The sequence below is a fragment of the Megalobrama amblycephala genome, linkage group LG13, assembly GCF_018812025.1.
Source record: "Megalobrama amblycephala isolate DHTTF-2021 linkage group LG13, ASM1881202v1, whole genome shotgun sequence".
Taxonomy (NCBI): domain Eukaryota; kingdom Metazoa; phylum Chordata; class Actinopteri; order Cypriniformes; family Xenocyprididae; genus Megalobrama; species Megalobrama amblycephala.
The window spans coordinates 37965483-37985196 of record NC_063056.1 but is presented as its reverse complement, the minus strand read 5'-3'; the positions used below and the strand labels follow the sequence as shown (position 1 = coordinate 37985196).

Genomic DNA, 19714 nt, shown 5'->3' with positions numbered 1-19714 from the left:
AATTACTATTAGTCTACGGTATATAATATAGTATTTACAACACTTTGTTAATGAATACTGTAGTATTAACTATACTAAACTGATCAGCTGTAATAAACACTGTAGTATACTTTAGTTTTTACTACAGTAAACTGTAGTGTATTCACTGTAGTATAATATAGCCTATAGTTGTAGAAAACTTACAGTATTTTGTAAAGTTATTTGTTTATATTACTATATAGTTGTTATATTACCACAACAAATTAATTCAAGTAGCTACTTTACTGTAATGTGGTTCAAAAACACTATCATTTTACTACAAATTACTATAGTATTTTTTCATGCACTGTATGCAAGCAGTAACACCACAACATCCAAAAAAAAAGTAAAGTCAGTTTCCGCAGAAAGGCTTTGCGGAAGCGCGCGCACACGCGGGGATGTGAACGGGCGCGCGCATGACCCATTATACTGTATGCGTGCGTGTAGAAACCGCTGGAGGGACACACGAGCAGCAGCAGAGAGACTAAATGAGCCGAATTCACTGAATCAGAAAGGTGTCCACCACACACGGACGGACCACAACAGCAGCTCATGTTCAAAAGAAAGCCTGTCGCGCGCCACAAACCGAGTCAGGTAAGTGCCTAGATATGACAGGTAAACTTTACCAGCTCGCGACTGCTGCCATTATCCGCCCTGCTAACCGGGATCTGGTCACCAGTGACACGTGATTGTAGGCAGATTACAGAAAGCTGTAACAGGGTTTAGACTGGAGAGAGAGAGAGAATGATATGATAATAATATGATAATGTCGCGCAGATGCAGGATGACGTCAACACACATGTGGAGTTCATGTTTTGGCATTGAATCCAGTGCATGTTTTGACCCGTTTCCTGCAGTGCAATTACATGCGTCTGATTTCATTATTGATCACTGTGCATTAGTGTCGTAAATGCTCTCGATCAATACATCAATATGCATTAATCCAGTGGAGTATGCGGTTAAACTGCAGATCCCTGCTGTAAGTCTCTAATCTCTAGTGCACTATTGGCTCCAGAACAGCATACTACAGTTTCTGCAGTACATACTCATCACCAATTAATCAGGGATGCTTCTTGGTGCATTTCTGCCAGCAAATGCACCAAGATCCTCTTAAATATTTGTTATATAAATATATATAACAGTATTGGGTAACAGTATTGTAATTATAAATATAATATAAATTTCATAATATCCTGTTGTAGTTATGGGCAGGGTTGTTTTGCTGACATATGGGTGAGTTCCCTCATTCAGAAACTCAATGAGTCAGACATAATCCATGAGACATGATATTTGATACAGACAGTTGTGAAAAGTCGAAACACAATTGTGGAGTGGAAGGAGGCGTTTATGTTTTTGCTTTATACATTTGTCTTTACATTTAACGCCAAGGTCATGGGTTCGATTCTTTGGAAATGTATTGATAAAAAAAGAGTCTGCTAAATGCATAAATCCACAAAATTTATGACCTACATTTTGAAAACTGCCAGTTGAGAACTGAAACCCTCTTCAATTCACGGACATGAGTAGACAAATGAAAATAAAATCCAACCAAAGGTTATGAAAACATGTTTCTCCTGTTCAACAGGCTATGTGGAGAATGGAGATCATTGTGTTTGTCAAAGCCATTCATGGGACAAATGCATTGAAATGAAAAGGGATAGTCAACCAGCCACCCACCAACTGATTAGGAGGTGTATAGAGAGGTCTACTCGTTTATCTATATTATTTTTCACATTTTTAATATTTTTATTGAGAGACGCAACTTCTCTGAGAGGATTTTAGCTTTATCTTTCTGAGCTTTCATTAAGACACTAGTTAGTTGTTCAAACTTCAAACCAGTGTTATTTTAGTATCATTGAGATACTATTATAGTTTTTCATTTTTACAATTTTCAGAATTGTGTGTCTGAAGTTTTGACTGCTGTGTGAAACAGGGTTGTTTTAGTATCGCTGAGATACTAAGTTTTATTAGAATAGTTTTTATTAATATTTTTATATTTAATTATTCAATTTTTTTTTATAGTTGTATTTATTTTATTTTGTCATTTTGTAATTTTTTTATGTCTATAGTGTTATTTATTTTTGTTTTAGTTTTAGTAATTTTAGTACTTCAGGTTAAACTAAACTTTTTATATTGTATTTTCAGTTCAATTTAATTTTATTTCAAGTAACACATTTTTTTAATGGTTTTAGTTAACCCTGGTTCAGGGTATTTTATTTCAGTTAATGTTTATTTTATTTCAAGTAAAACAATTTTTTTTTATGGTTTTAGATGTAGTTAAAAGAATAGTTCACCCAAAAATGAAAATTATCCCATAATTTACTCACCCTCAAGCCATCCTGGGTGTATATGACTTTCTTCTTTCAGCCGAACATAGAGTTATATTAAAAAAAATCCTGTCTCTTCCCAGCTTTGTAGTGGCATTGAATAGTGTCCGAGTTTTTGAAAAACGTTTTTTGTAAGCAAAAATGTCTTATATTAAAATAAAATAAAACGCATACAGCTGTTGCCAGTGATTATACTTTATAAAGTTTTAAAGGGGTCCTTGATTATGATTTCACTTTTTTAACTTTAGTTAGTGTGTAATGTTGCTGTTTGAGCATAAACAACATCTGCAAAGTTACGACGCTCAAAGTTCAATGCAAAGGGAGATATTTTCTTTTACAGAAATTCAATTTTCAAGGACTACAACAAACGGCTGGTAGGGACTACAACGAGCTTCTTCCTGGGTTGGTGACATCACAAACCCCAAAATTTACATAAAACCCGCCCCCGAGAACACACAACAAAGGGGGTGAGGCCACGTTGGGCTGCTTTAGAGAAGAGGAAGAGTGTCATTGCTATACCGTCATTTTATGCCGGACTGCTTCACAAACGAGGGTCAATTCAACTCTGGATTTAAACAAAAGATTAACATGACGGCACATGCTAGTGGATGAGTTGAATCAACTCCACAGCAACTACATAAATGTATCCACTAACCATTCAGAATCGTCCAGTTTCATTCTAAAAGTTGTAACTTCTTCCTGAGTCTCTCCATCAGTGTCGACTCCGGTTTGAACAATGTAAGGCTGAACACCGTTACTGACAATCCTCATTTTGGCTGCGTGAGATTCTCCAGCTTTGTTGTTGTTGAGCAACCGAAGCACGAGCTGTTAAAGCTCCGCCCTCTTCTAGAAAGGGGGCCGGGAGCAGCAGCTCATTTGCATTTAAAGGGACACACACAAAAACGGCATGTTTTTGCTCACAACCAAATAGGGACAAATTTGACAAGCTATAATAAATGATCTGTGGGGTATTTTGAGCTGAAACTTCACAGACACATTCTGGAGACACCAGAGACTTATATTACATCTTGTGAAAAGGGGCATTATAGGTCACCTTTTGCTTCAGAGGGCTTTTATTAACCCACTGGAGTTGTATGGATTACTTTAATGATGGATGGATGTGCTTATTCAAGCTTAAAAAACTTCAATGCCATTACAAAGCTGGGAAGAGCCTGTATATTATTTAATATAACTCCAATTGTGTTCTGCTGAAAAAAGAAAGTCATATACACCTAGAATGGCTTGGGTGAACTATTCCTTTAACAATAATAACCCTGGTTCATACAATTCACTGACTAGTTGATTAGGTAAATAAATATATAGCTTTTCACTTTCCTAACATTGCAAACATTCTAACATTTTCACCTTATTTGTCATTTTGCTACAGAGTTCAAGTGGTTATGTGGAAGATCTGAGATGAGAAAGCTTCTTTCCGTGGCGTGCGGTGCTGAGGCATGTCTTTAAGAGAGTCGCCTTTCCCCAACTGTTTTTTGGAAGGTCTCCATGCTGTAGGATGGGGTCTCATCTTCCCTTGTTTCTGGTTCCTGGACCGTCTCCTCGCCGTTTGCGTCTCCACCAGTCTGGAGCGCATGTGGAGGATCGAACAGGAGTGCTACCTCCACCCGCTTAAGGTCGTCTTTGGCTCCGTCCTGTTCTTCATCCTGTTTATAATTTCTACACCATTCGCCCTCCTGGGATTCGTACTATGGGCACCTCTTCAGGCCGTACGCCGACCGTTTTCGTACCACCATCAGGTGCAGAGCGTTCACGCGGAAGATCGTAATGCAAGATGGGAGGAGACGAGGAAGGTCAGTTTTGGGTTTCTGACAGGCAACCTGTGCCTGTTGCCCGACGGAGTAGCTCGCTTCAACAACCTCGGGTATACTCAAAAGCGCGCATCGTTCATCGGGAAAAGCATCGTGCAGGGTGTCACTCGCCCGCACATTCGTATTTTCGTAGATTCTCCTAGTAGCTGCGGCACCATTACACCATCCAGCAGCCTGATCCCGCAACCGACCCCGTCCTCATACGGATCTGTAGACTTTTCCGTCACAGATCAGAAGGACGGGACTGAAGCGGATGAAGCCAATGGCCCAAACCAGCAGCAGCTTCCCAAACCCAACTGCAACCAGAACTCCAACCAGCACAAGCATCCGCCTCGTCCCCTAAGAGACGGCGATGTGCTGATAGAGGTGTCCTCTTTGTTCCCGTCCTCTGTGGATATAGTTTGCTTCCAGGAGGTTTTCGATAAGAGAGCCGCTCTGAAGCTGGCGCGGGCTCTCGGGCCTCTCTACGGACACATTCTCTATGACGTCGGCGTTTACGCCTGTCCGCCTGCTGGAACTTGCTCCTCTTTTAAGTTTTTTAACAGTGGTTTGCTCCTGGCCAGTCGATATCCCGTTATGGAGGCTCAGTACCACTGCTTTCCCAACGGCCGAGGAGAGGACGCACTGGCTGCCAAAGGCCTGCTCGCTGTAAAGGTACGGCATTCAGTTTAGTATTTGATCTAGAATGTTTTATACATTTTATATCGGTTTGGAAATGAAAGGCCCTGGTATACTCATGGCAAAGTTCTTTTCATTCTTCGCTTTAGTTTATTACGTGCATTCAGATTTATAATTTTCCTTCAGGTCAGTCCTATGTTCATAATAAAAAATCTGTTTAATAGTCCAATGTATTATCTTGTCCTTTTAACAGTTAAGGGGTTTTCCCATGACTGACAGCGCTAGTCAAAGCATTTGTCAGTTGTGTCTTGTTCTGTGTTCACAACAATTCAGTCTTTTCTATGTAAAAGTCTTCTCTACTGACCGACACACTCTTTGCCGCCATCTAATGGCGTAATAATGTAACTTCCGTTGCTGTTCACGGTCAGGGACTATTTTTTTCCGGCAGAAGGAAGGCTTTTAGTTACAGGTTACTTCATGAAAGTTGCATTAATGCATATTTTTGGCTTGAACTCTTTAAGTTCATTTAAGACGTTATTCATTTAAGACATTTAAGACAAAACTGGGTGCCAGCCCGAACCCCGCCCACAACATTTTTTGGACGGGAAGTTCGGTCTGGACTCGATCCATTGTGGAGTAATTATGCTCGGCTCCCAGAAGGCCGAGCCAATCAAATTGCCAGGGCGGGCTTTAATCGATGATGGACAGGCTATCTGCGGTTATGTAACCACCCACGTCATCAAAGAGCGCTTGGGTTGAATTGGTTTTCACCAACGATGACTGCAGCTGGAGAAGTAAGATGTTTAGATTCCGCTATCACGTCTGTAATAAAAGAAATCGGCAGCGCATTAATTTTAAAAGACGAACAAAGAACCGCAATCAAGGCATTTGTCGATGGGAAAGATGTGTTTGCCGTCCTTCCAACGGGATTCGGCAAAAGTTTAAGTACAAGTTCAACATACGTCACTTACTGCGTTGCTCTGATTGGTTGTAGGTCTATCCAATTGAGTGCAGAGGTTTTTTTTTTTACTGGTTCGGTTAAGACACGCCCCATAATTCAAGTGCAATGGAGCAGTATCAGACTCACATTCTGCCTAGAATATGAGTATGACGAAGTCAGGCTACAAAAATGTTATTTATACATTGTTTATGCAACTTCTTTTTTCTGAAACATTTTAGTTGGATGTTTGTCTAACACTTTTTAACTGTTACTACTTGTTTCAGAATGTTCAGAACATTTAGAAGTAACGTTCCAAAAATGTTTGTTGAATGATAAAATGGAATGTTTCCTTAACGATTGCACAAAGAAAAAAAACAAATGTTGATTTTGAAATGATTTTTTTGAATGTTCAGAGAACATTCAGAAATAACATTTTCATAACTTAATGGGAACATTAGCAGAACATTCTTAGAACATATATTTGTTAGCTGAGAACATTCAGACGCTATTACCGCTGATGAATATTTAATACAGAATGCAGTTTCAAAGCTGCTTCACAGTAGAACAGAGTCAATACATGAAATACGTGCTGTGCACTTTCCTCTCAATAACAAAATAAACACAACTAATATGACAGCGGTGAGAAAACAGCAGCTAAGAAAACATCTGATTATAGCAACATGCTCCAGTCAAGTCATGTCACATTTATTTAGATTGCTTAAAAAGCAAGCAGCTTTACAATATTAAACATGAAAAAAAAAGTCTCTGTGTCACTTTCAATTAGAATTACATCTTCTATGAAGCAGCTCTCCAGTGTGTTCATGTTTTTACTCGCATCTGAGCCACACCTGCCTATTATGTAATTGCCACGGACCAGTGGTAGTTCGAAGGTGTTAACCAGCGGGAAGTTAGTTTGGAATTTGTTTCAAACTCCCAAACAAACTCAAAACGAGTTGTATTTTGGCATGATTTTGTTCGAAATTAAGTCACACCAGTTTGTTCTTCTATTTTGCCTGAAGTATATCAGGGCCTTAAACTAACTGAACTAAAAAGTGTGCATAAACAAAATTGTTTTCTCACAAGGTGGAAATAGGGTTACAAAAAGGTCAAAAGAAAATGGTTGGGTATATTAACTGCACTCATCTGCACGCTCCTGAAGGCAAGTGTGTTTTAATTGTTATGATGCATTAATAGTTCACCGATAAAGATAATGTTTGTTTATTTATTCATTCATGATGTTCCAAACTGTTATTTATACATGTCTCTTCTCTAGAGCAGGGATTCTCAAACTCTTTTTGAGCTGAAATATTTACTATATATTTTAATAATATTTCAACAATTCAACAACACATTCACGTTAATAGTTCTCTGATGTCAGTTAATGCTTGCATTACATGCAGACAAACACATAAAATATTTTATCTTTTTAGTGTTTTATCTAGATTTTTTGACTTTTTTTTCATAATTTAATTTGAGTTATTAGCTTTTTATCAACTCACAAACTCCAGTTAGAGAAACTCTGCCATACAACAAGAGATCATGGTGAACATCTCTTAAGTGCCATAAAAGCATCATACCAGAAGTGCATCCATCCACATGACTTGTGTTTTATATTACGAGCCATATGATAGCTTTATATAAAAATTAAATCACTTTTGCACCAAAGCTCTCAGATCTCAAATACAGGTTTGGAACAAAATAAGGATGAATAAATAATGACAGAATATTAATTTTTGGATAATTTGTGTAATGTAATCCAATCCAATTCAATTTGATTGTTTTTTGCATACTTGAGTATTATTGTTTTGCCGTAAGTTTGAATCATGTACAAATTATAATTGCACAACTAATAATACTAATAATTGCAAATGATATAATTGCACAAATGTGTCTAATAATATGCTTTGAAGCATATCAAATATTAAGACATTTGTGGTGTTTGATCAGGGGACGGAGAGATACGCTTTGAGCAGCTTAACATGTTGACCAAATGGATCAGTGAGTTTCAAGCAGTGACCAGACGAGAAGATGAAATGGTGATGTTTGACGTGCTTTGTGGGGATTTTAACTTCGATAACTGCTCTCCTGGTATGTACTGAACAACAACACATACTGTATGTCTTGATTAAAGATAAATATTTCTGCAAAGGAAGTTCAGAAAAAAAATGACTTATTAAATCATCATTTTCATGTGTCTTTCACGTGTTTTTACTAGATGACAGGTTGGAGCAAAGCCATAGTGTGTTTGAGGAATACACAGACCCCTGCAGAGCCGGACCTGGGAAAGAGAAGCCCTGGGTCATTGGTAACGCTCTCATTTGCTTCTTAAGCACATTTGAACACACTTTATGAAATTAAAAGGTTAGTTCATCCAAAAATGAAAATTCTGTCATTTATTATTCACTCTCATGCCGTTCCACACCCGTAAGACCTTTGTTAATCTTCAGAACACAAATTAAGATATTTTAGTTGAAATCCGATGGCTCAGTGAGGCCTCCATAGGGAGCAATGACATTTCCTCTCTCAAGATCCATTAATGTACTAAAAACATATTTAAATCAGTTCATGTGAGTACAGTGGTTCAATATTAATATTATAAAGCGACGAGAATATTTTTGGAGTGCCAAAAAAAAACAAAATAACGACTTATTTAGTGATGGCCGATTTCAAAACACTGCTTCAGGAGCATTATGAATCTTTTGTGTCGAATCAGCTGTTCGGAGCGCCAAAGTCACGTGATTTCAGCCGTTGGCAGTTTGACACGCGATCTGAATCATGATTCGATACACTGATTCACTTGTGCTCCGATGCTTCCTGAAGCAGTGTTTTGAAATCGGCCATCACTAAATAAGTCATTATTTTGTTTTTTTTGGCGCTCCAAAAATATTCTTGTCCCTTTATAATATTAAGGTTGAACCACTGTACTCACATGAACTGATTTAAATATGTTTTTAGTACCTTTATGGATCTTGAGAGAGGAAGTGTCCATTGCTCCCTATGGAGGCCTCACTGAGCCATCGGATTTCAAATAAAATATCTTAATTTGTGTTCTGAAGATTAACGAAGATCTTACGGGTGTGGAACGGCATGAGGGTGAGTAATAAATGACAGAATTTTCATTTTTGGGTGAACTAACCCTTTAACATGCACATTTTGTTGTGGAAAGCTGCTGTTTCTAAAATCGTATTGTGGTTTTATTTGTAGGAACCCTGTTGGAACAGCCAACGCTCTATGATGAGAACATGAGGAACCCAGACAACCTGCAGCGGTGAGATATATTGACATTAACTTTTTTTGTTCACCAGCCATTGTGACAGCATTTTCACTGTCCACAATTTTGACATCAGTACCATGGGGAAAAACTGCCATAAAGATATTTTTAATATTATCTTATAATTTGTTAGCAGGTATATTAGGCTGCTGTCACTTTAAGACCCGATGCACTGATCATTATACTGTTACACATGCATTTTCTTTCTCAACTTAAAACATGTTTATGTGAATACTCATCAAGACCAGCATTTTGACATTATTTTGTGTGTATTTGACTGTTTGAGTGCAATAAGTGGCAAAAAAGAACTTAATTTAAAGGTCCCGTTCTTCATGATCCCATGTTTCAAACTTTAGTTAGTGTGTAATGTTGTTGTTAGAGTATAAATAAAATCTGTAAAATTTTAAAGCTCAAAGTTCAATGCCAAGCGAGATATTTTATTTAACAGAAGTCGCCTACATCGAACGGCCAGTTTGGACTACATCCCTCTACTTCCTTCTTTAATGACGTCACTAAAACAGTTTTTTGACTAACCTCCGCCCACAGGAATACACAAGAGTTGCGTTTGTAGAGTGTGTTTGTCGCCATGTCGTCGAAACGCTGTTATTTTCATCCCGCAGTCCAATCACCGGGTCTGATTCCGGCTCAAATTGATAGGGTAAAATTAAAGACATGTTTACAAATACACTGAGCGTATGCATCTCCACGTTACGGTAAGAGGCGTGACCTTTCCGGGCAAGGAGTGCTCAAGCTGCTGTCGAATCACAACACAGGAACCGCTGGCACAATCAGAACTCGTTACGTATTTCTGAAGGAGGGACTTCATAGAACAAGGAAGTCATCAGCCCGTTTTTATGACAGTGGAAACAGCGGTATACAGATAAGTAAATTATGTGAAAAATACTGTGTTTTTTTACACGCGAAACATGAACACATGTTATATTGCACACTATAAACACAATCAAAGCTTCAAAAAACCACGAAAAACGGGACCTTTAATACTGAGAGACGATTTCATGTATATCAAGTTTATGATGATATGATGCTTTCACAAACAAAAATCTGCATTGTTTGAACAGGTTTTACTTCAGTCAGAGCATTCTGTAATCAGTCTTTGATCTTCTCTGTAGAACTTTGGAAAGTGAAGAACTGCGCAAGGACTATTTATCTCCGCCGGTGCCGCTCAACGGCGTTCCTCTGGTTTACCCTGAGCCTGATCAACCCTGGGTGGGTCGACGGATCGATTATCTTCTGTATCGAGAGAGCTCTGTCTCCAGTCACTGCAAAACGGTGCGTTTCCTGCTGATAATGACGTGTTTGTGTTTACTATGAGGTCTCATTGGTTAATGTTTGACAATGCAATACATTTGCTACAGTTTTTTATATTTATTAATGTTAAAGGATTAGTTCACTTCAGAATTAAAATTTCCTGATAATTTACTCACCCCCATGTCATCCAAGATGTTCATGTCTTTCTTTCTTCAAACTGTGATTTGGACCTTCAACCCGTTGGTAACTGTTGAAGTCCACTATATGGAGACAAATCCTGGAATGTTTTCCTCAAAAACCTTAATTTCTTTTCGACTGAAGAAAGAAAGACATGAACATCTTGGATGACAATAAATTATCAGGAAATTTGAATTCTGAAGTGAACTAATCCTTTAAAATAATGATGCAATACACTTGCCGTAAAAGTACTTTGAGATTTTAAAGGGAAAAGAAAACTGTACTGAAGTATTTAAATATTTGCCTTTTTCCTGTGTAGGAGGTGGAAGAGTTTACATACGTGACTCAGCTGGCTGGCCTGACGGATCACATTCCCGTGGGCTTTAGACTGTCTGTCTCTCTGGATTCAGAAGAGATGTAAAAACATCAGGCCATGTGTGCTTTTCAGTGGACCAGGCTGCTGACACTTTAAAATATCTACGATAATGTAATGAATGCTTTAGAGGAATAGTTCAGCCAAAAATGATTATTCATTCACACTCATATGGGTTTGGAATAACATGAGGGATGAGAGAACCATTTTGTGAAGAATTATTTTTTTTTAAGGATCAATAAAAGAGGAGGCCTATCATTTTTAAATACTTGCCATGTAAAGAAAACACCAAATATCACTTTATGATTCACTATTTGAAAAAGGAAGCAATAGTTCTGACACTCTTGTCACTCTTTCCTATGCATATCTTCTCTGTACAGTGCCAGTAATGTTGATAGATATTACACACATAGTTTAATTTCTGTTTTTTTATGACACTTTTTTTTCATTACAACACAGAAATGATTTTGGAAATATATTTTAATAAAAAGGTAGAATTCTTTTTCATAACACTCTTTACATTTTTTTTTTGGTGATATTTGCAGTTCTCTCTGAGATGGGTATTTAAACCCATGGTATTTAAATATGTTTATATAAAAGCACCACAGTATTATCACCTGGACCTGCTCTTTCTTGTAAGAACATGTTTGAAATATTTTATTTAAAATTTACAATTTTAAAATGTAATTTTCATAAATTAAGATTAATGCATCTTTATTTATATTTTTTAATTAAAATGTTAAATAATATATTAGTTTTTTTCATATATGAAGATTTATTATATATTTACATTTATAATTTTATAATTAACATTAAAAATTATGATTTTTTTTTCCATACATTAAGGTTTGTTATTTTATTTAGAATCTACAATTTACAAATATTTGAGCACTCACAAATATAAGGTTTCATTTTTATATATATATATATATATATATATATATATATATATATATATATATATATATATATATATATATATATAAAATTGCTGTAATACATAGAACTATGGAAGCCTATTTCCGCCACATGACTTTTGTAACTTATGACAAAAAGTAATATTTTTACTTTTTATGTCATAATTATGAGATAAACAGACTAAATTATGACATACAAAATCATACTTTTAAGGAGATTACAAACATAAAACTGTATTCCCCATAAATTAATGTTTATAATTTTAACTTTATCTATCATTTCTTATGATGAAAATAAAAAATATAAATGTATTTTTTCATAAAGATACATCATTTAATATGTACATTTATATATTTTATAATTAAAATTAAGAAAATATAAATGTAATTTTCATAAATTAAGATTAATGTATTTTTATTCATATTTTTTAATTAAAATGTTAAATAATATATATATTTTTCCATAAATTATTTATTATATATTTACATTTATAATTTTATAATTAACATTAAAATTTATTTTTTTCCCCCATACATTAAGGTTTATATTTTTAAATATTTTATTTAAAATCTACAATTTACAAATATTTGAACACTCACAAATATAAGGTTTCATTTTATATATATATATATATTATTTGCTGTAATACATGGAACTATGGAAGCCTATTTCCGCCACATAACTTTTGTATCTTAATTCTAACAAAAAGTAATAGTTTTGACTTTTTATGTCATAATTATGTGATAAAAAGACTAAATTATGACATACAAAGTCATACTTTTAAGGAGATTACAAAAATAACCTGTATTAAATAAAATATCCACATTTTTTGTTTTGCTTTAACTTTTATTTTGAAACAACTTCCGCCTGGTGTATCAGAGGCGTGAATTCTGGCTTCACAGTCGCAAATATGGCGGCGTCGGAAGAGGTGACGTATTTCGTTGTAAACAACATTCCTGCCCGGCTCCGATCCGCAGACCTGAGGAACTATTTCAGTCAGTTTATAGAAAGTAAAGGCTTCGTGTGTTTCCATTATCGCCATCGGCCGGAGGTGAGTGTGCCGTTCCCCGCGACAGACGTTGGAGCCAACGAGCGGGCGGAGGGTTCCGATGCTCCTGCTGGGAAACAAGCGGGTTTGTGTTGTTGTGTGGTGTCGGTTCGCTCGCAGGAGTCCGACAGATTCGTCAAGATGTATTCAGGGAACCAGTGGATCGACTCGAAAGGAAACTGGCTGCGGAGAAAATGTTTGATTCGGAGAATCAGAGTGTCGGAGCAGGCCGGTGAGGGACCTTTCAAAATAAAAGTACCTCGATATACGATGTTTTGGACTGTTCAGATTTCTGCTTTGCTGCTGATGTTTTCACTGGCCCTAACACACACACACACACACACACACACACACACACACACACACACACACACACACAAATTATAAATGATTTATTTAACATATCTTATTTATGTTAATATTTCAATGTTTTATAATCATAATGTAAAAATATTATTTTTTTCATAAATTAAGATTGACCAATATTTACAATATTTAATTTTTACAGTTTTATATATATATATATATATATATATATATATATATATATATATATAAACATTTCATAAATTAAGATGAATAATTGTATAATTTTTGAAATTTTTGAAATTAAAATGTTAAATGACATAAATGCATTTTTCATTGATTGAGATGTATCATTTTATATTTCCATGTATAATTTATAATTAACATTAAAAAGTATCCATTTATTTTTTTCCCCATAAATTAAGATTTATTGGTTTATCTTTACATGTATAATTTCTTATGATTAAAATAAAGAAATGCAATTTTTCCATAAAGATACATCATTTAATATTTACATTTATAGATTTTATAATTAAAATTAAGAAAATATAAATGTAATTTTCATGAATTAAGATTAATGTATCTTTATTTATATTTTTAATTAAAATGTAAAATAATTTTTTTTCCATAAATGAAGATTCATTATATATTTACATTTATAATTTTATAATTAACATTAAAAATTATGAATTATTTTTTCCATAAATTAAGGTTTATCGGTTTATCTTTACATTTATCATTTCTTATGATTAAAATAAAAAATATAAATGTAATTTTTTCATAAAGATACATCGTTTAATATTTACATTTTTATATTTTATAATTAAAATTAAGAAAATATAAATGTAATTTTCATAAATTAAGATTAATGTATCTTTATTTATATTTTTTAATTAAAATGTTAAATAATATATTAGTTTTTTCCATAAACGAAGATTTATTATATATTTAAATGTATAATTTTATAATTAACATTAAAAATTATGAATTATTTTTTTCTCCATAAATTAAGGTTTATATTTTTATCTTTACATCTATAATTACTTATGATTAAGATAAAAAAAATAAATATATTTTTTTCATAAAGATACATCATTTAATATTTACATTTATATATTTTATAATTAAAATTAAGAAAATATAAATGTAATTTTCATGAATTAAGATTAATTAAATAAAAAAACTAATATTATTTAACATTTTAATTAAAAAATATAAAGATACATTTATATTTTTTTAATTAAAATGTTAAATAATATATTAGTTTTTTTTCCATAAATGAAGATTTATTATATAAAATTATGATTTTTTTCCCATACATTAAGGTTTATAATTTTTTTTACATCTATAATTTCTTATGATTAAAATAAAAAATATAAATGTATTTTTTTCATAAATTAAGATTTATCATTTAATATTTACATATATTTTATAATTGAAAGAAAATAAATATGAATGTAATGTTTCATAAATTAAACAATTACTAATTGTTTTTATTTTCATTTATTTGTAATTAAAATATGTATGTATTTTTCTCATAAATTAGGATTTATCACTTTGTTTACATTTTTTATAATTAAAATTTAAAAAATTATAAATGTTTAGAATAGATTTATCATTTTATATATAAATTAATATGTATTTTTAATAACAATATTTTAATATAACAATTATACATTTATTTTTTTCATAATTTTTCAATAATGTTTTATCATGCTATTTACATTTGTATTTTCTATCATTAAAATAAATAAATTAATAAGATTGTTAGACAAACAAATGTTCTTATAAATGTTTGTGAAGAGGGTGAACATAAACCATCTGATGGTATTAAATTACAAAGAGGAAATGGGAATTATGGATAAGGGTCAAGGGTCACCCGGTTTGAAATGTCACTTACAATCGGTCTAAAATGCCAATGGTGCTCTAAACTAAAAGTCAACACCCATCTGATTGTTGCATGAGCAGATAATCATCATGTTTTATCTCTGTTTATAGAGCATAATTCATTCCCCTACAAGACGAAGAGTGAGATGAGACGCCACATTGCCCAATCAGAGCATTTCACCATGACTGACCTCAAGGGCCTGCCGGAGCTCAATCCGCCCTCCCTCATGCCAGCGGGGAACGTCGGCACCCCCGTGACTGTTTTCCTTGAGCTCATTCAGTCCTGTCGCCTGCCGCCGCGCCTCATCCGCAAGCTGGGTCTCACTTTTCCCAAGACGGGCTCGAATCGGCGCTACGGCAACGTGCCCTACCTGTATCGCAACAGCACAGTCGTGACGCCCGCAGAGGAGAGCGTGTTCACCGCCGGAGGAGTGGAGATCTCGGGCCCCGGCGGCCTGGACACGCCCTCAACCACACTAACGGAAGACGAGGACACGCCCACTTCTCCACCTGTCAATCAAGAGTCACAGGAAGCAGGAAGTGAAGAGGAGCTGTCAGGCCCTGATGATGTGAGTTAGGGCTGGCTGATATGTAGAAATAAAAAATGAAATATCACAATGTCATAGTTTTTGCAGTTAGATGAATCATATTTGATCAAAAAGCTGCATTTTGAACACGTGTCCTCTTTAGGATGATGACCGCTGTGAGGAGTGGGAGCGTCATGAGGCCCTCCACGATGACGTCACCAGCCAGGAGCGCACCAAAGAGAGGCTGTATGAGGAGGAGATCGAGCTCAAGTGGGAGAAGGGCGGATCGGGCCTCGTCTTCTACACAGACGCTCAGTTCTGGGAGGAGGAAGAAGGAGGTACCATGTATTTCCAGCCCAAGTTGTAATAAAATAGTCCATCCATCCAGTTGATGCTCATTTCACCCCTTTGATTTTTTTCCCCAGATTTCGATGAGCAAACAGCGGATGACTGGGACGTGGATATGAGTGTCTATTATGATAAAGGTAAACGCTTCACGATTAGATCGTTATATGACATCAAACACAAGCTGTAGTGATGCATTACTGTGATTGGTCCTCCTCAGACGGAGGCGACATGGATGCCAGAGATTACGTGCGCATGCGCTCTGAAAGGAGACTGCGGGAGGGTCTGGATGGGCTGCCGGGACGGCAACAAAAAATCGGCAGCTTTGAGAGGTTTACAAAGGTTTGCATGTTTTTATAATTCACTGCTCAATTCAGCACTGTAGACTAGTGATAGTTCTTCACTTATCATTTTGAATGTTTGAAAGCATTCGGTACTTTTGTACCGTTAATCTCACCTTAAATAGAGAAACATTTTAAAAACTAGTGTGAACGATAAATAGCAGGGCTCTACAATAAGGGTTTTTTCTTTTTCATTAGTTCAGATTTCTATTTGCCCTGCCAATATTTTCACAAAAGTGGCACAAAAAATTATAAATTAAAATGTACTATTTTATACTTTCATATTTTTATAATTAAAATGAAACCATTATTAATGTATTTTTCATGAATTCATATTTATTATTATTGATTTTAAATAAAAACATAATAAATGTAATTTTTTCATAAATTAAAATATGCCATTTTATATTTACATTCATTTTTTAATATTAAAAATAATGCCATTATTAATGTATTTTTCATAAGTTAAGATTTAATATTTAAAATAAAAAAAAATATATATTTTTTCATAAATGAAAATGCACCATTTTTTATTTGCATTTGTATTTAATAATTAAAATGAAATCATTATTAATGTAATTTTCATGAATTAATATTTATTATTTATTTTTTTTAAATGTAATTTTTTCATAAATTAATGTACTTTTATACTTTCATATTTTTATAATTAAAATGAAACCATTATTAATGCATTTTTTTATCAATTAAAATGTACTATTTTATATTTAAATTCATATTTTATAATTAAAATGAAATGTATTTTTCGTGAATTCATATTTATTATTTATTTTAAATAAAACCATTATAAATGTATTTTTTTCATAAATTAAAATGTTCCATTTTATATTTACATTTATATTTAATAATTAAAATGAAACCATTATTAATGTAATTTTCATGAATTAAGATTTATTATTTATTTAAAATAACAAAATGTAATTTTTCATAAATTAAAATATACCATTTTATATTTACATTCATAATTGTATATTAAAAATGATGCCATTATTAATGTATTTTTCATGAATTAAGAATTATGTATTTAAAATAAAAAAATTAAATGTAATATTTTATATTTATATTTAATAATTAAAATGAAACCATTATTAATGTAATTTTCATGAATTAAGATTTATTATTTATTTAAAATAAAAAATATATTTTTTATATATTAAAATGCACCATTTTATATTTACATTGATATTTTTATAATTAAAATGAAACTATTATTAATGTAATTTATGAATTCATATTTATTATTTATTTCAAATAAAAAATAAATGTTATTTTTCATAAATCAAAATATACCATTTTATATTTATATTTTATATTATATTTATATTTTATAGTTAAAATGATGCCATTATTAATGTATTTTCATGCATTAAGATTTATGTATTTAAAATAAAAAATTATAAATGTATTTTTTATCAATTAAAATGCACCATTTTATATTTACATTTATATTGAATAATTACAATGAAACCATTAGTAATGTTATTTCATGAATTAAGATTTATTTTTTTAATTAAAAAAAATTATAAATATATTTTTTTCATAAATTTAAATTTACCATTTTATATTTATTCATATTTTTATTATTAAAATAAAACCATTAATAATGTAATTTTCATGAATTAAGATTTATTAGTTATTTAAAATTAAAAAAATATATAAATGTATTTTTTCATAAATTTAAATTTACCATGTTTACATTTATCATTGTTCATAATTAATTTTTTTCAGAAATTGGGACTTACCTTTATATGTATACACTTTTAATTTTTTAGAAATAAAATAAAAAAATCTGGGTCACCCTGAAAAATTAAAAACAGCTTTTATGATCTCTCAGATGCCATTGTCAAGTAAACAGGTCTCTAAACTAAAAGTGAATGTAACACCATCTTAACAAGGTCCAGATTGTTGCATGAGCAGATAATCATCATATTTATCTTGTTTTGTGTAGCATAATTCATTGGTACAAGATGAGGCAATTACTTTATTATTTGCATGTTTGAAAGCATTCATTATTTATCAGTCGCACCTTTTAAATTGTGAAATATTTTGTTGCATCCAGTGCTAAAAAGCTTTGGTGTGTTGTAGGGATTCGGCAGGCGTGTAATGGAGAAACAGGGCTGGAAGGACGGAGAAGGGCTCGGGAACAGCCAGGTGGGATTGACGGAGGCTTTAGAGAGCGAAGGGCAGCATCCCAACTGTAAGAGAGGCTTTGGGTGAGTGTGGACTTTCACACAAGATGTCCTGCTACTATTCTTTATTCACAATGGATGCTTTTTGCATCTTTACTGATTTTTATGAAGTAAATATAACAATAATTTTTATATTGTTAGTAATATTTCAAGATGAACACTTACTGAAGTAACTTAGATTCACTTGATTATCCATACATTATCATTTTTGTTCAAATGCAAGTATCAAATATGATCCATCAGGCTTTTGAGCATCTTTCAATCTCTCAATCATCATTGTATTGCATTGCATTATATGTTTTGAAATTACAGAGGCTTGATCATAAAACTAAGCATTTAAATGTCTTACTAAGATGTAGAGTGACGACTGATATTTATATGTATTTTATGTAAGTAATCTAATTTATATGTATTACAAGCTATCAGAATTTCATCTTTTTGGCCATATAAATATCAGCATCTGAACCAAATTGCATATTTTTGCTCAGTTTGGGCCTTTGAATAAAATTGAGGTGTTTTTTACTCCATATTCTCACTATATCATACTATATGAGCCATAAAACTGTGATGTATCCAACAAAAAACACATATCCAAACTTTTATATAAATAAATATATATATATATATGGGTAATCACAAACTATTGGAAAAGTCGTGCAAATGTGTTGGTCAAATGGTGTAGAAAGTCTGCAAATTACTACTTTTTACCCACATTAGTAATGTATTCTTTTAGATTTTAACTGCCACTTAGTAAAGGATTTATATTCAACATTTTTGTGACACATTTAGGCTAGACTGATACATTATCACTGATGATTTGATTTCATATATTTTTTTGCAGGTACCATGGAGAGAAGCTCAGCTCATTCCTTCCACTTAAAAAACCCAGAAAAGAATTTCATATATCAACAATTTATGATGAACCTAAAGACATTGATAAAGGTGACGAAGTCCTGCGGCGTCAGCCCAGCACCAGCATGAAGCACAGACCCTGGCGGCCAGGGGGCAGCACTAACTCAACCAGCTGACCGCTGCTTTCTAGTGACATTCACTAACATTTTATAAAGACTGCTTATTTATTATCTGTCAAAGAATGTTTTTACACAGAGCTGTAAATGATTTTTCGGTGATTTCTGTATTAAAAGTGTTCAAAGGAAAGAAACACACTTTGGTTTTGTCTGATTAAGCTTTACACTGTTATGAATTTTGTGTAGATGTGTATCATCATCATTATTACATAGTAGCAACTGTATGAAATGGTTGATGTGTTACAGAAAGTATTGACAAATGTAAAAAATGTATGAAAAATCTCTAAT

The 19714-nt window shown here is 33.0% G+C and overlaps 2 protein-coding genes across 4 annotated transcripts; both read left to right on the top strand.

Moving 5' to 3' along the window:
• The first annotated feature begins 400 nt into the window (after positions 1-400).
• Positions 401-11329, top strand: smpd5 (sphingomyelin phosphodiesterase 5). Of its 3 annotated transcripts, none has more exons than XM_048152180.1 (9): positions 401-612; positions 1604-1709; positions 3733-4825; positions 6813-6888; positions 7677-7817; positions 7945-8034; positions 8934-8997; positions 10131-10290; positions 10766-11329. In XM_048152180.1, the coding sequence occupies exons 3-9, from the start codon at positions 3800-3802 to the stop codon at positions 10865-10867; spliced, it is 1659 nt and encodes a 552-aa protein (XP_048008137.1). In that variant the 5' UTR covers positions 401-612; positions 1604-1709; positions 3733-3799; the 3' UTR covers positions 10868-11329. The 3 variants fall into 3 exon arrangements, with proteins under 3 accessions (XP_048008137.1, XP_048008136.1, XP_048008135.1); XM_048152179.1 differs by having other exon boundaries at positions 1604-1721; XM_048152178.1 differs by lacking the exon at positions 1604-1709 and having other exon boundaries at positions 402-612.
• Positions 11330-12590: 1261 nt separating this feature from the next.
• Positions 12591-19562, top strand: gpatch3 (G patch domain containing 3). Its single transcript, XM_048153777.1, has 7 exons — positions 12591-13017; positions 15090-15547; positions 15669-15843; positions 15931-15990; positions 16071-16192; positions 18295-18422; positions 19240-19562. Exons 1-7 carry the CDS (start codon positions 12648-12650, stop codon positions 19424-19426), a joined length of 1500 nt encoding a protein of 499 aa, XP_048009734.1. The 5' UTR covers positions 12591-12647; the 3' UTR covers positions 19427-19562.
• The last annotated feature ends 152 nt before the right edge of the window (positions 19563-19714 follow it).

What these genes read in the sequence shown, in the direction of transcription:
- gpatch3 (XM_048153777.1), top strand. Translation starts at nt 12,648, where the DNA reads ATGGCGGCGTCGGAAGAGGTGACGTATTTCGTTGTAAACAACATTCCT. An exon ending in GCTTTGAGAGGTTTACAAAG is followed by an intron (nt 16,193 to 18,294) that starts GTTTGCATGTTT and finishes GGTGTGTTGTAG; the next exon opens with GGATTCGGCAGGCGTGTAAT. An exon ending in AACTGTAAGAGAGGCTTTGG is followed by an intron (nt 18,423 to 19,239) that starts GTGAGTGTGGAC and finishes ATTTTTTTGCAG; the next exon opens with GTACCATGGAGAGAAGCTCA.
- smpd5 (XM_048152180.1), top strand. Translation starts at nt 3,800, where the DNA reads ATGTCTTTAAGAGAGTCGCCTTTCCCCAACTGTTTTTTGGAAGGTCTC. An exon ending in TCATCTGCACGCTCCTGAAG is followed by an intron (nt 6,889 to 7,676) that starts GCAAGTGTGTTT and finishes GTGTTTGATCAG; the next exon opens with GGGACGGAGAGATACGCTTT. An exon ending in CTTCGATAACTGCTCTCCTG is followed by an intron (nt 7,818 to 7,944) that starts GTATGTACTGAA and finishes TGTTTTTACTAG; the next exon opens with ATGACAGGTTGGAGCAAAGC.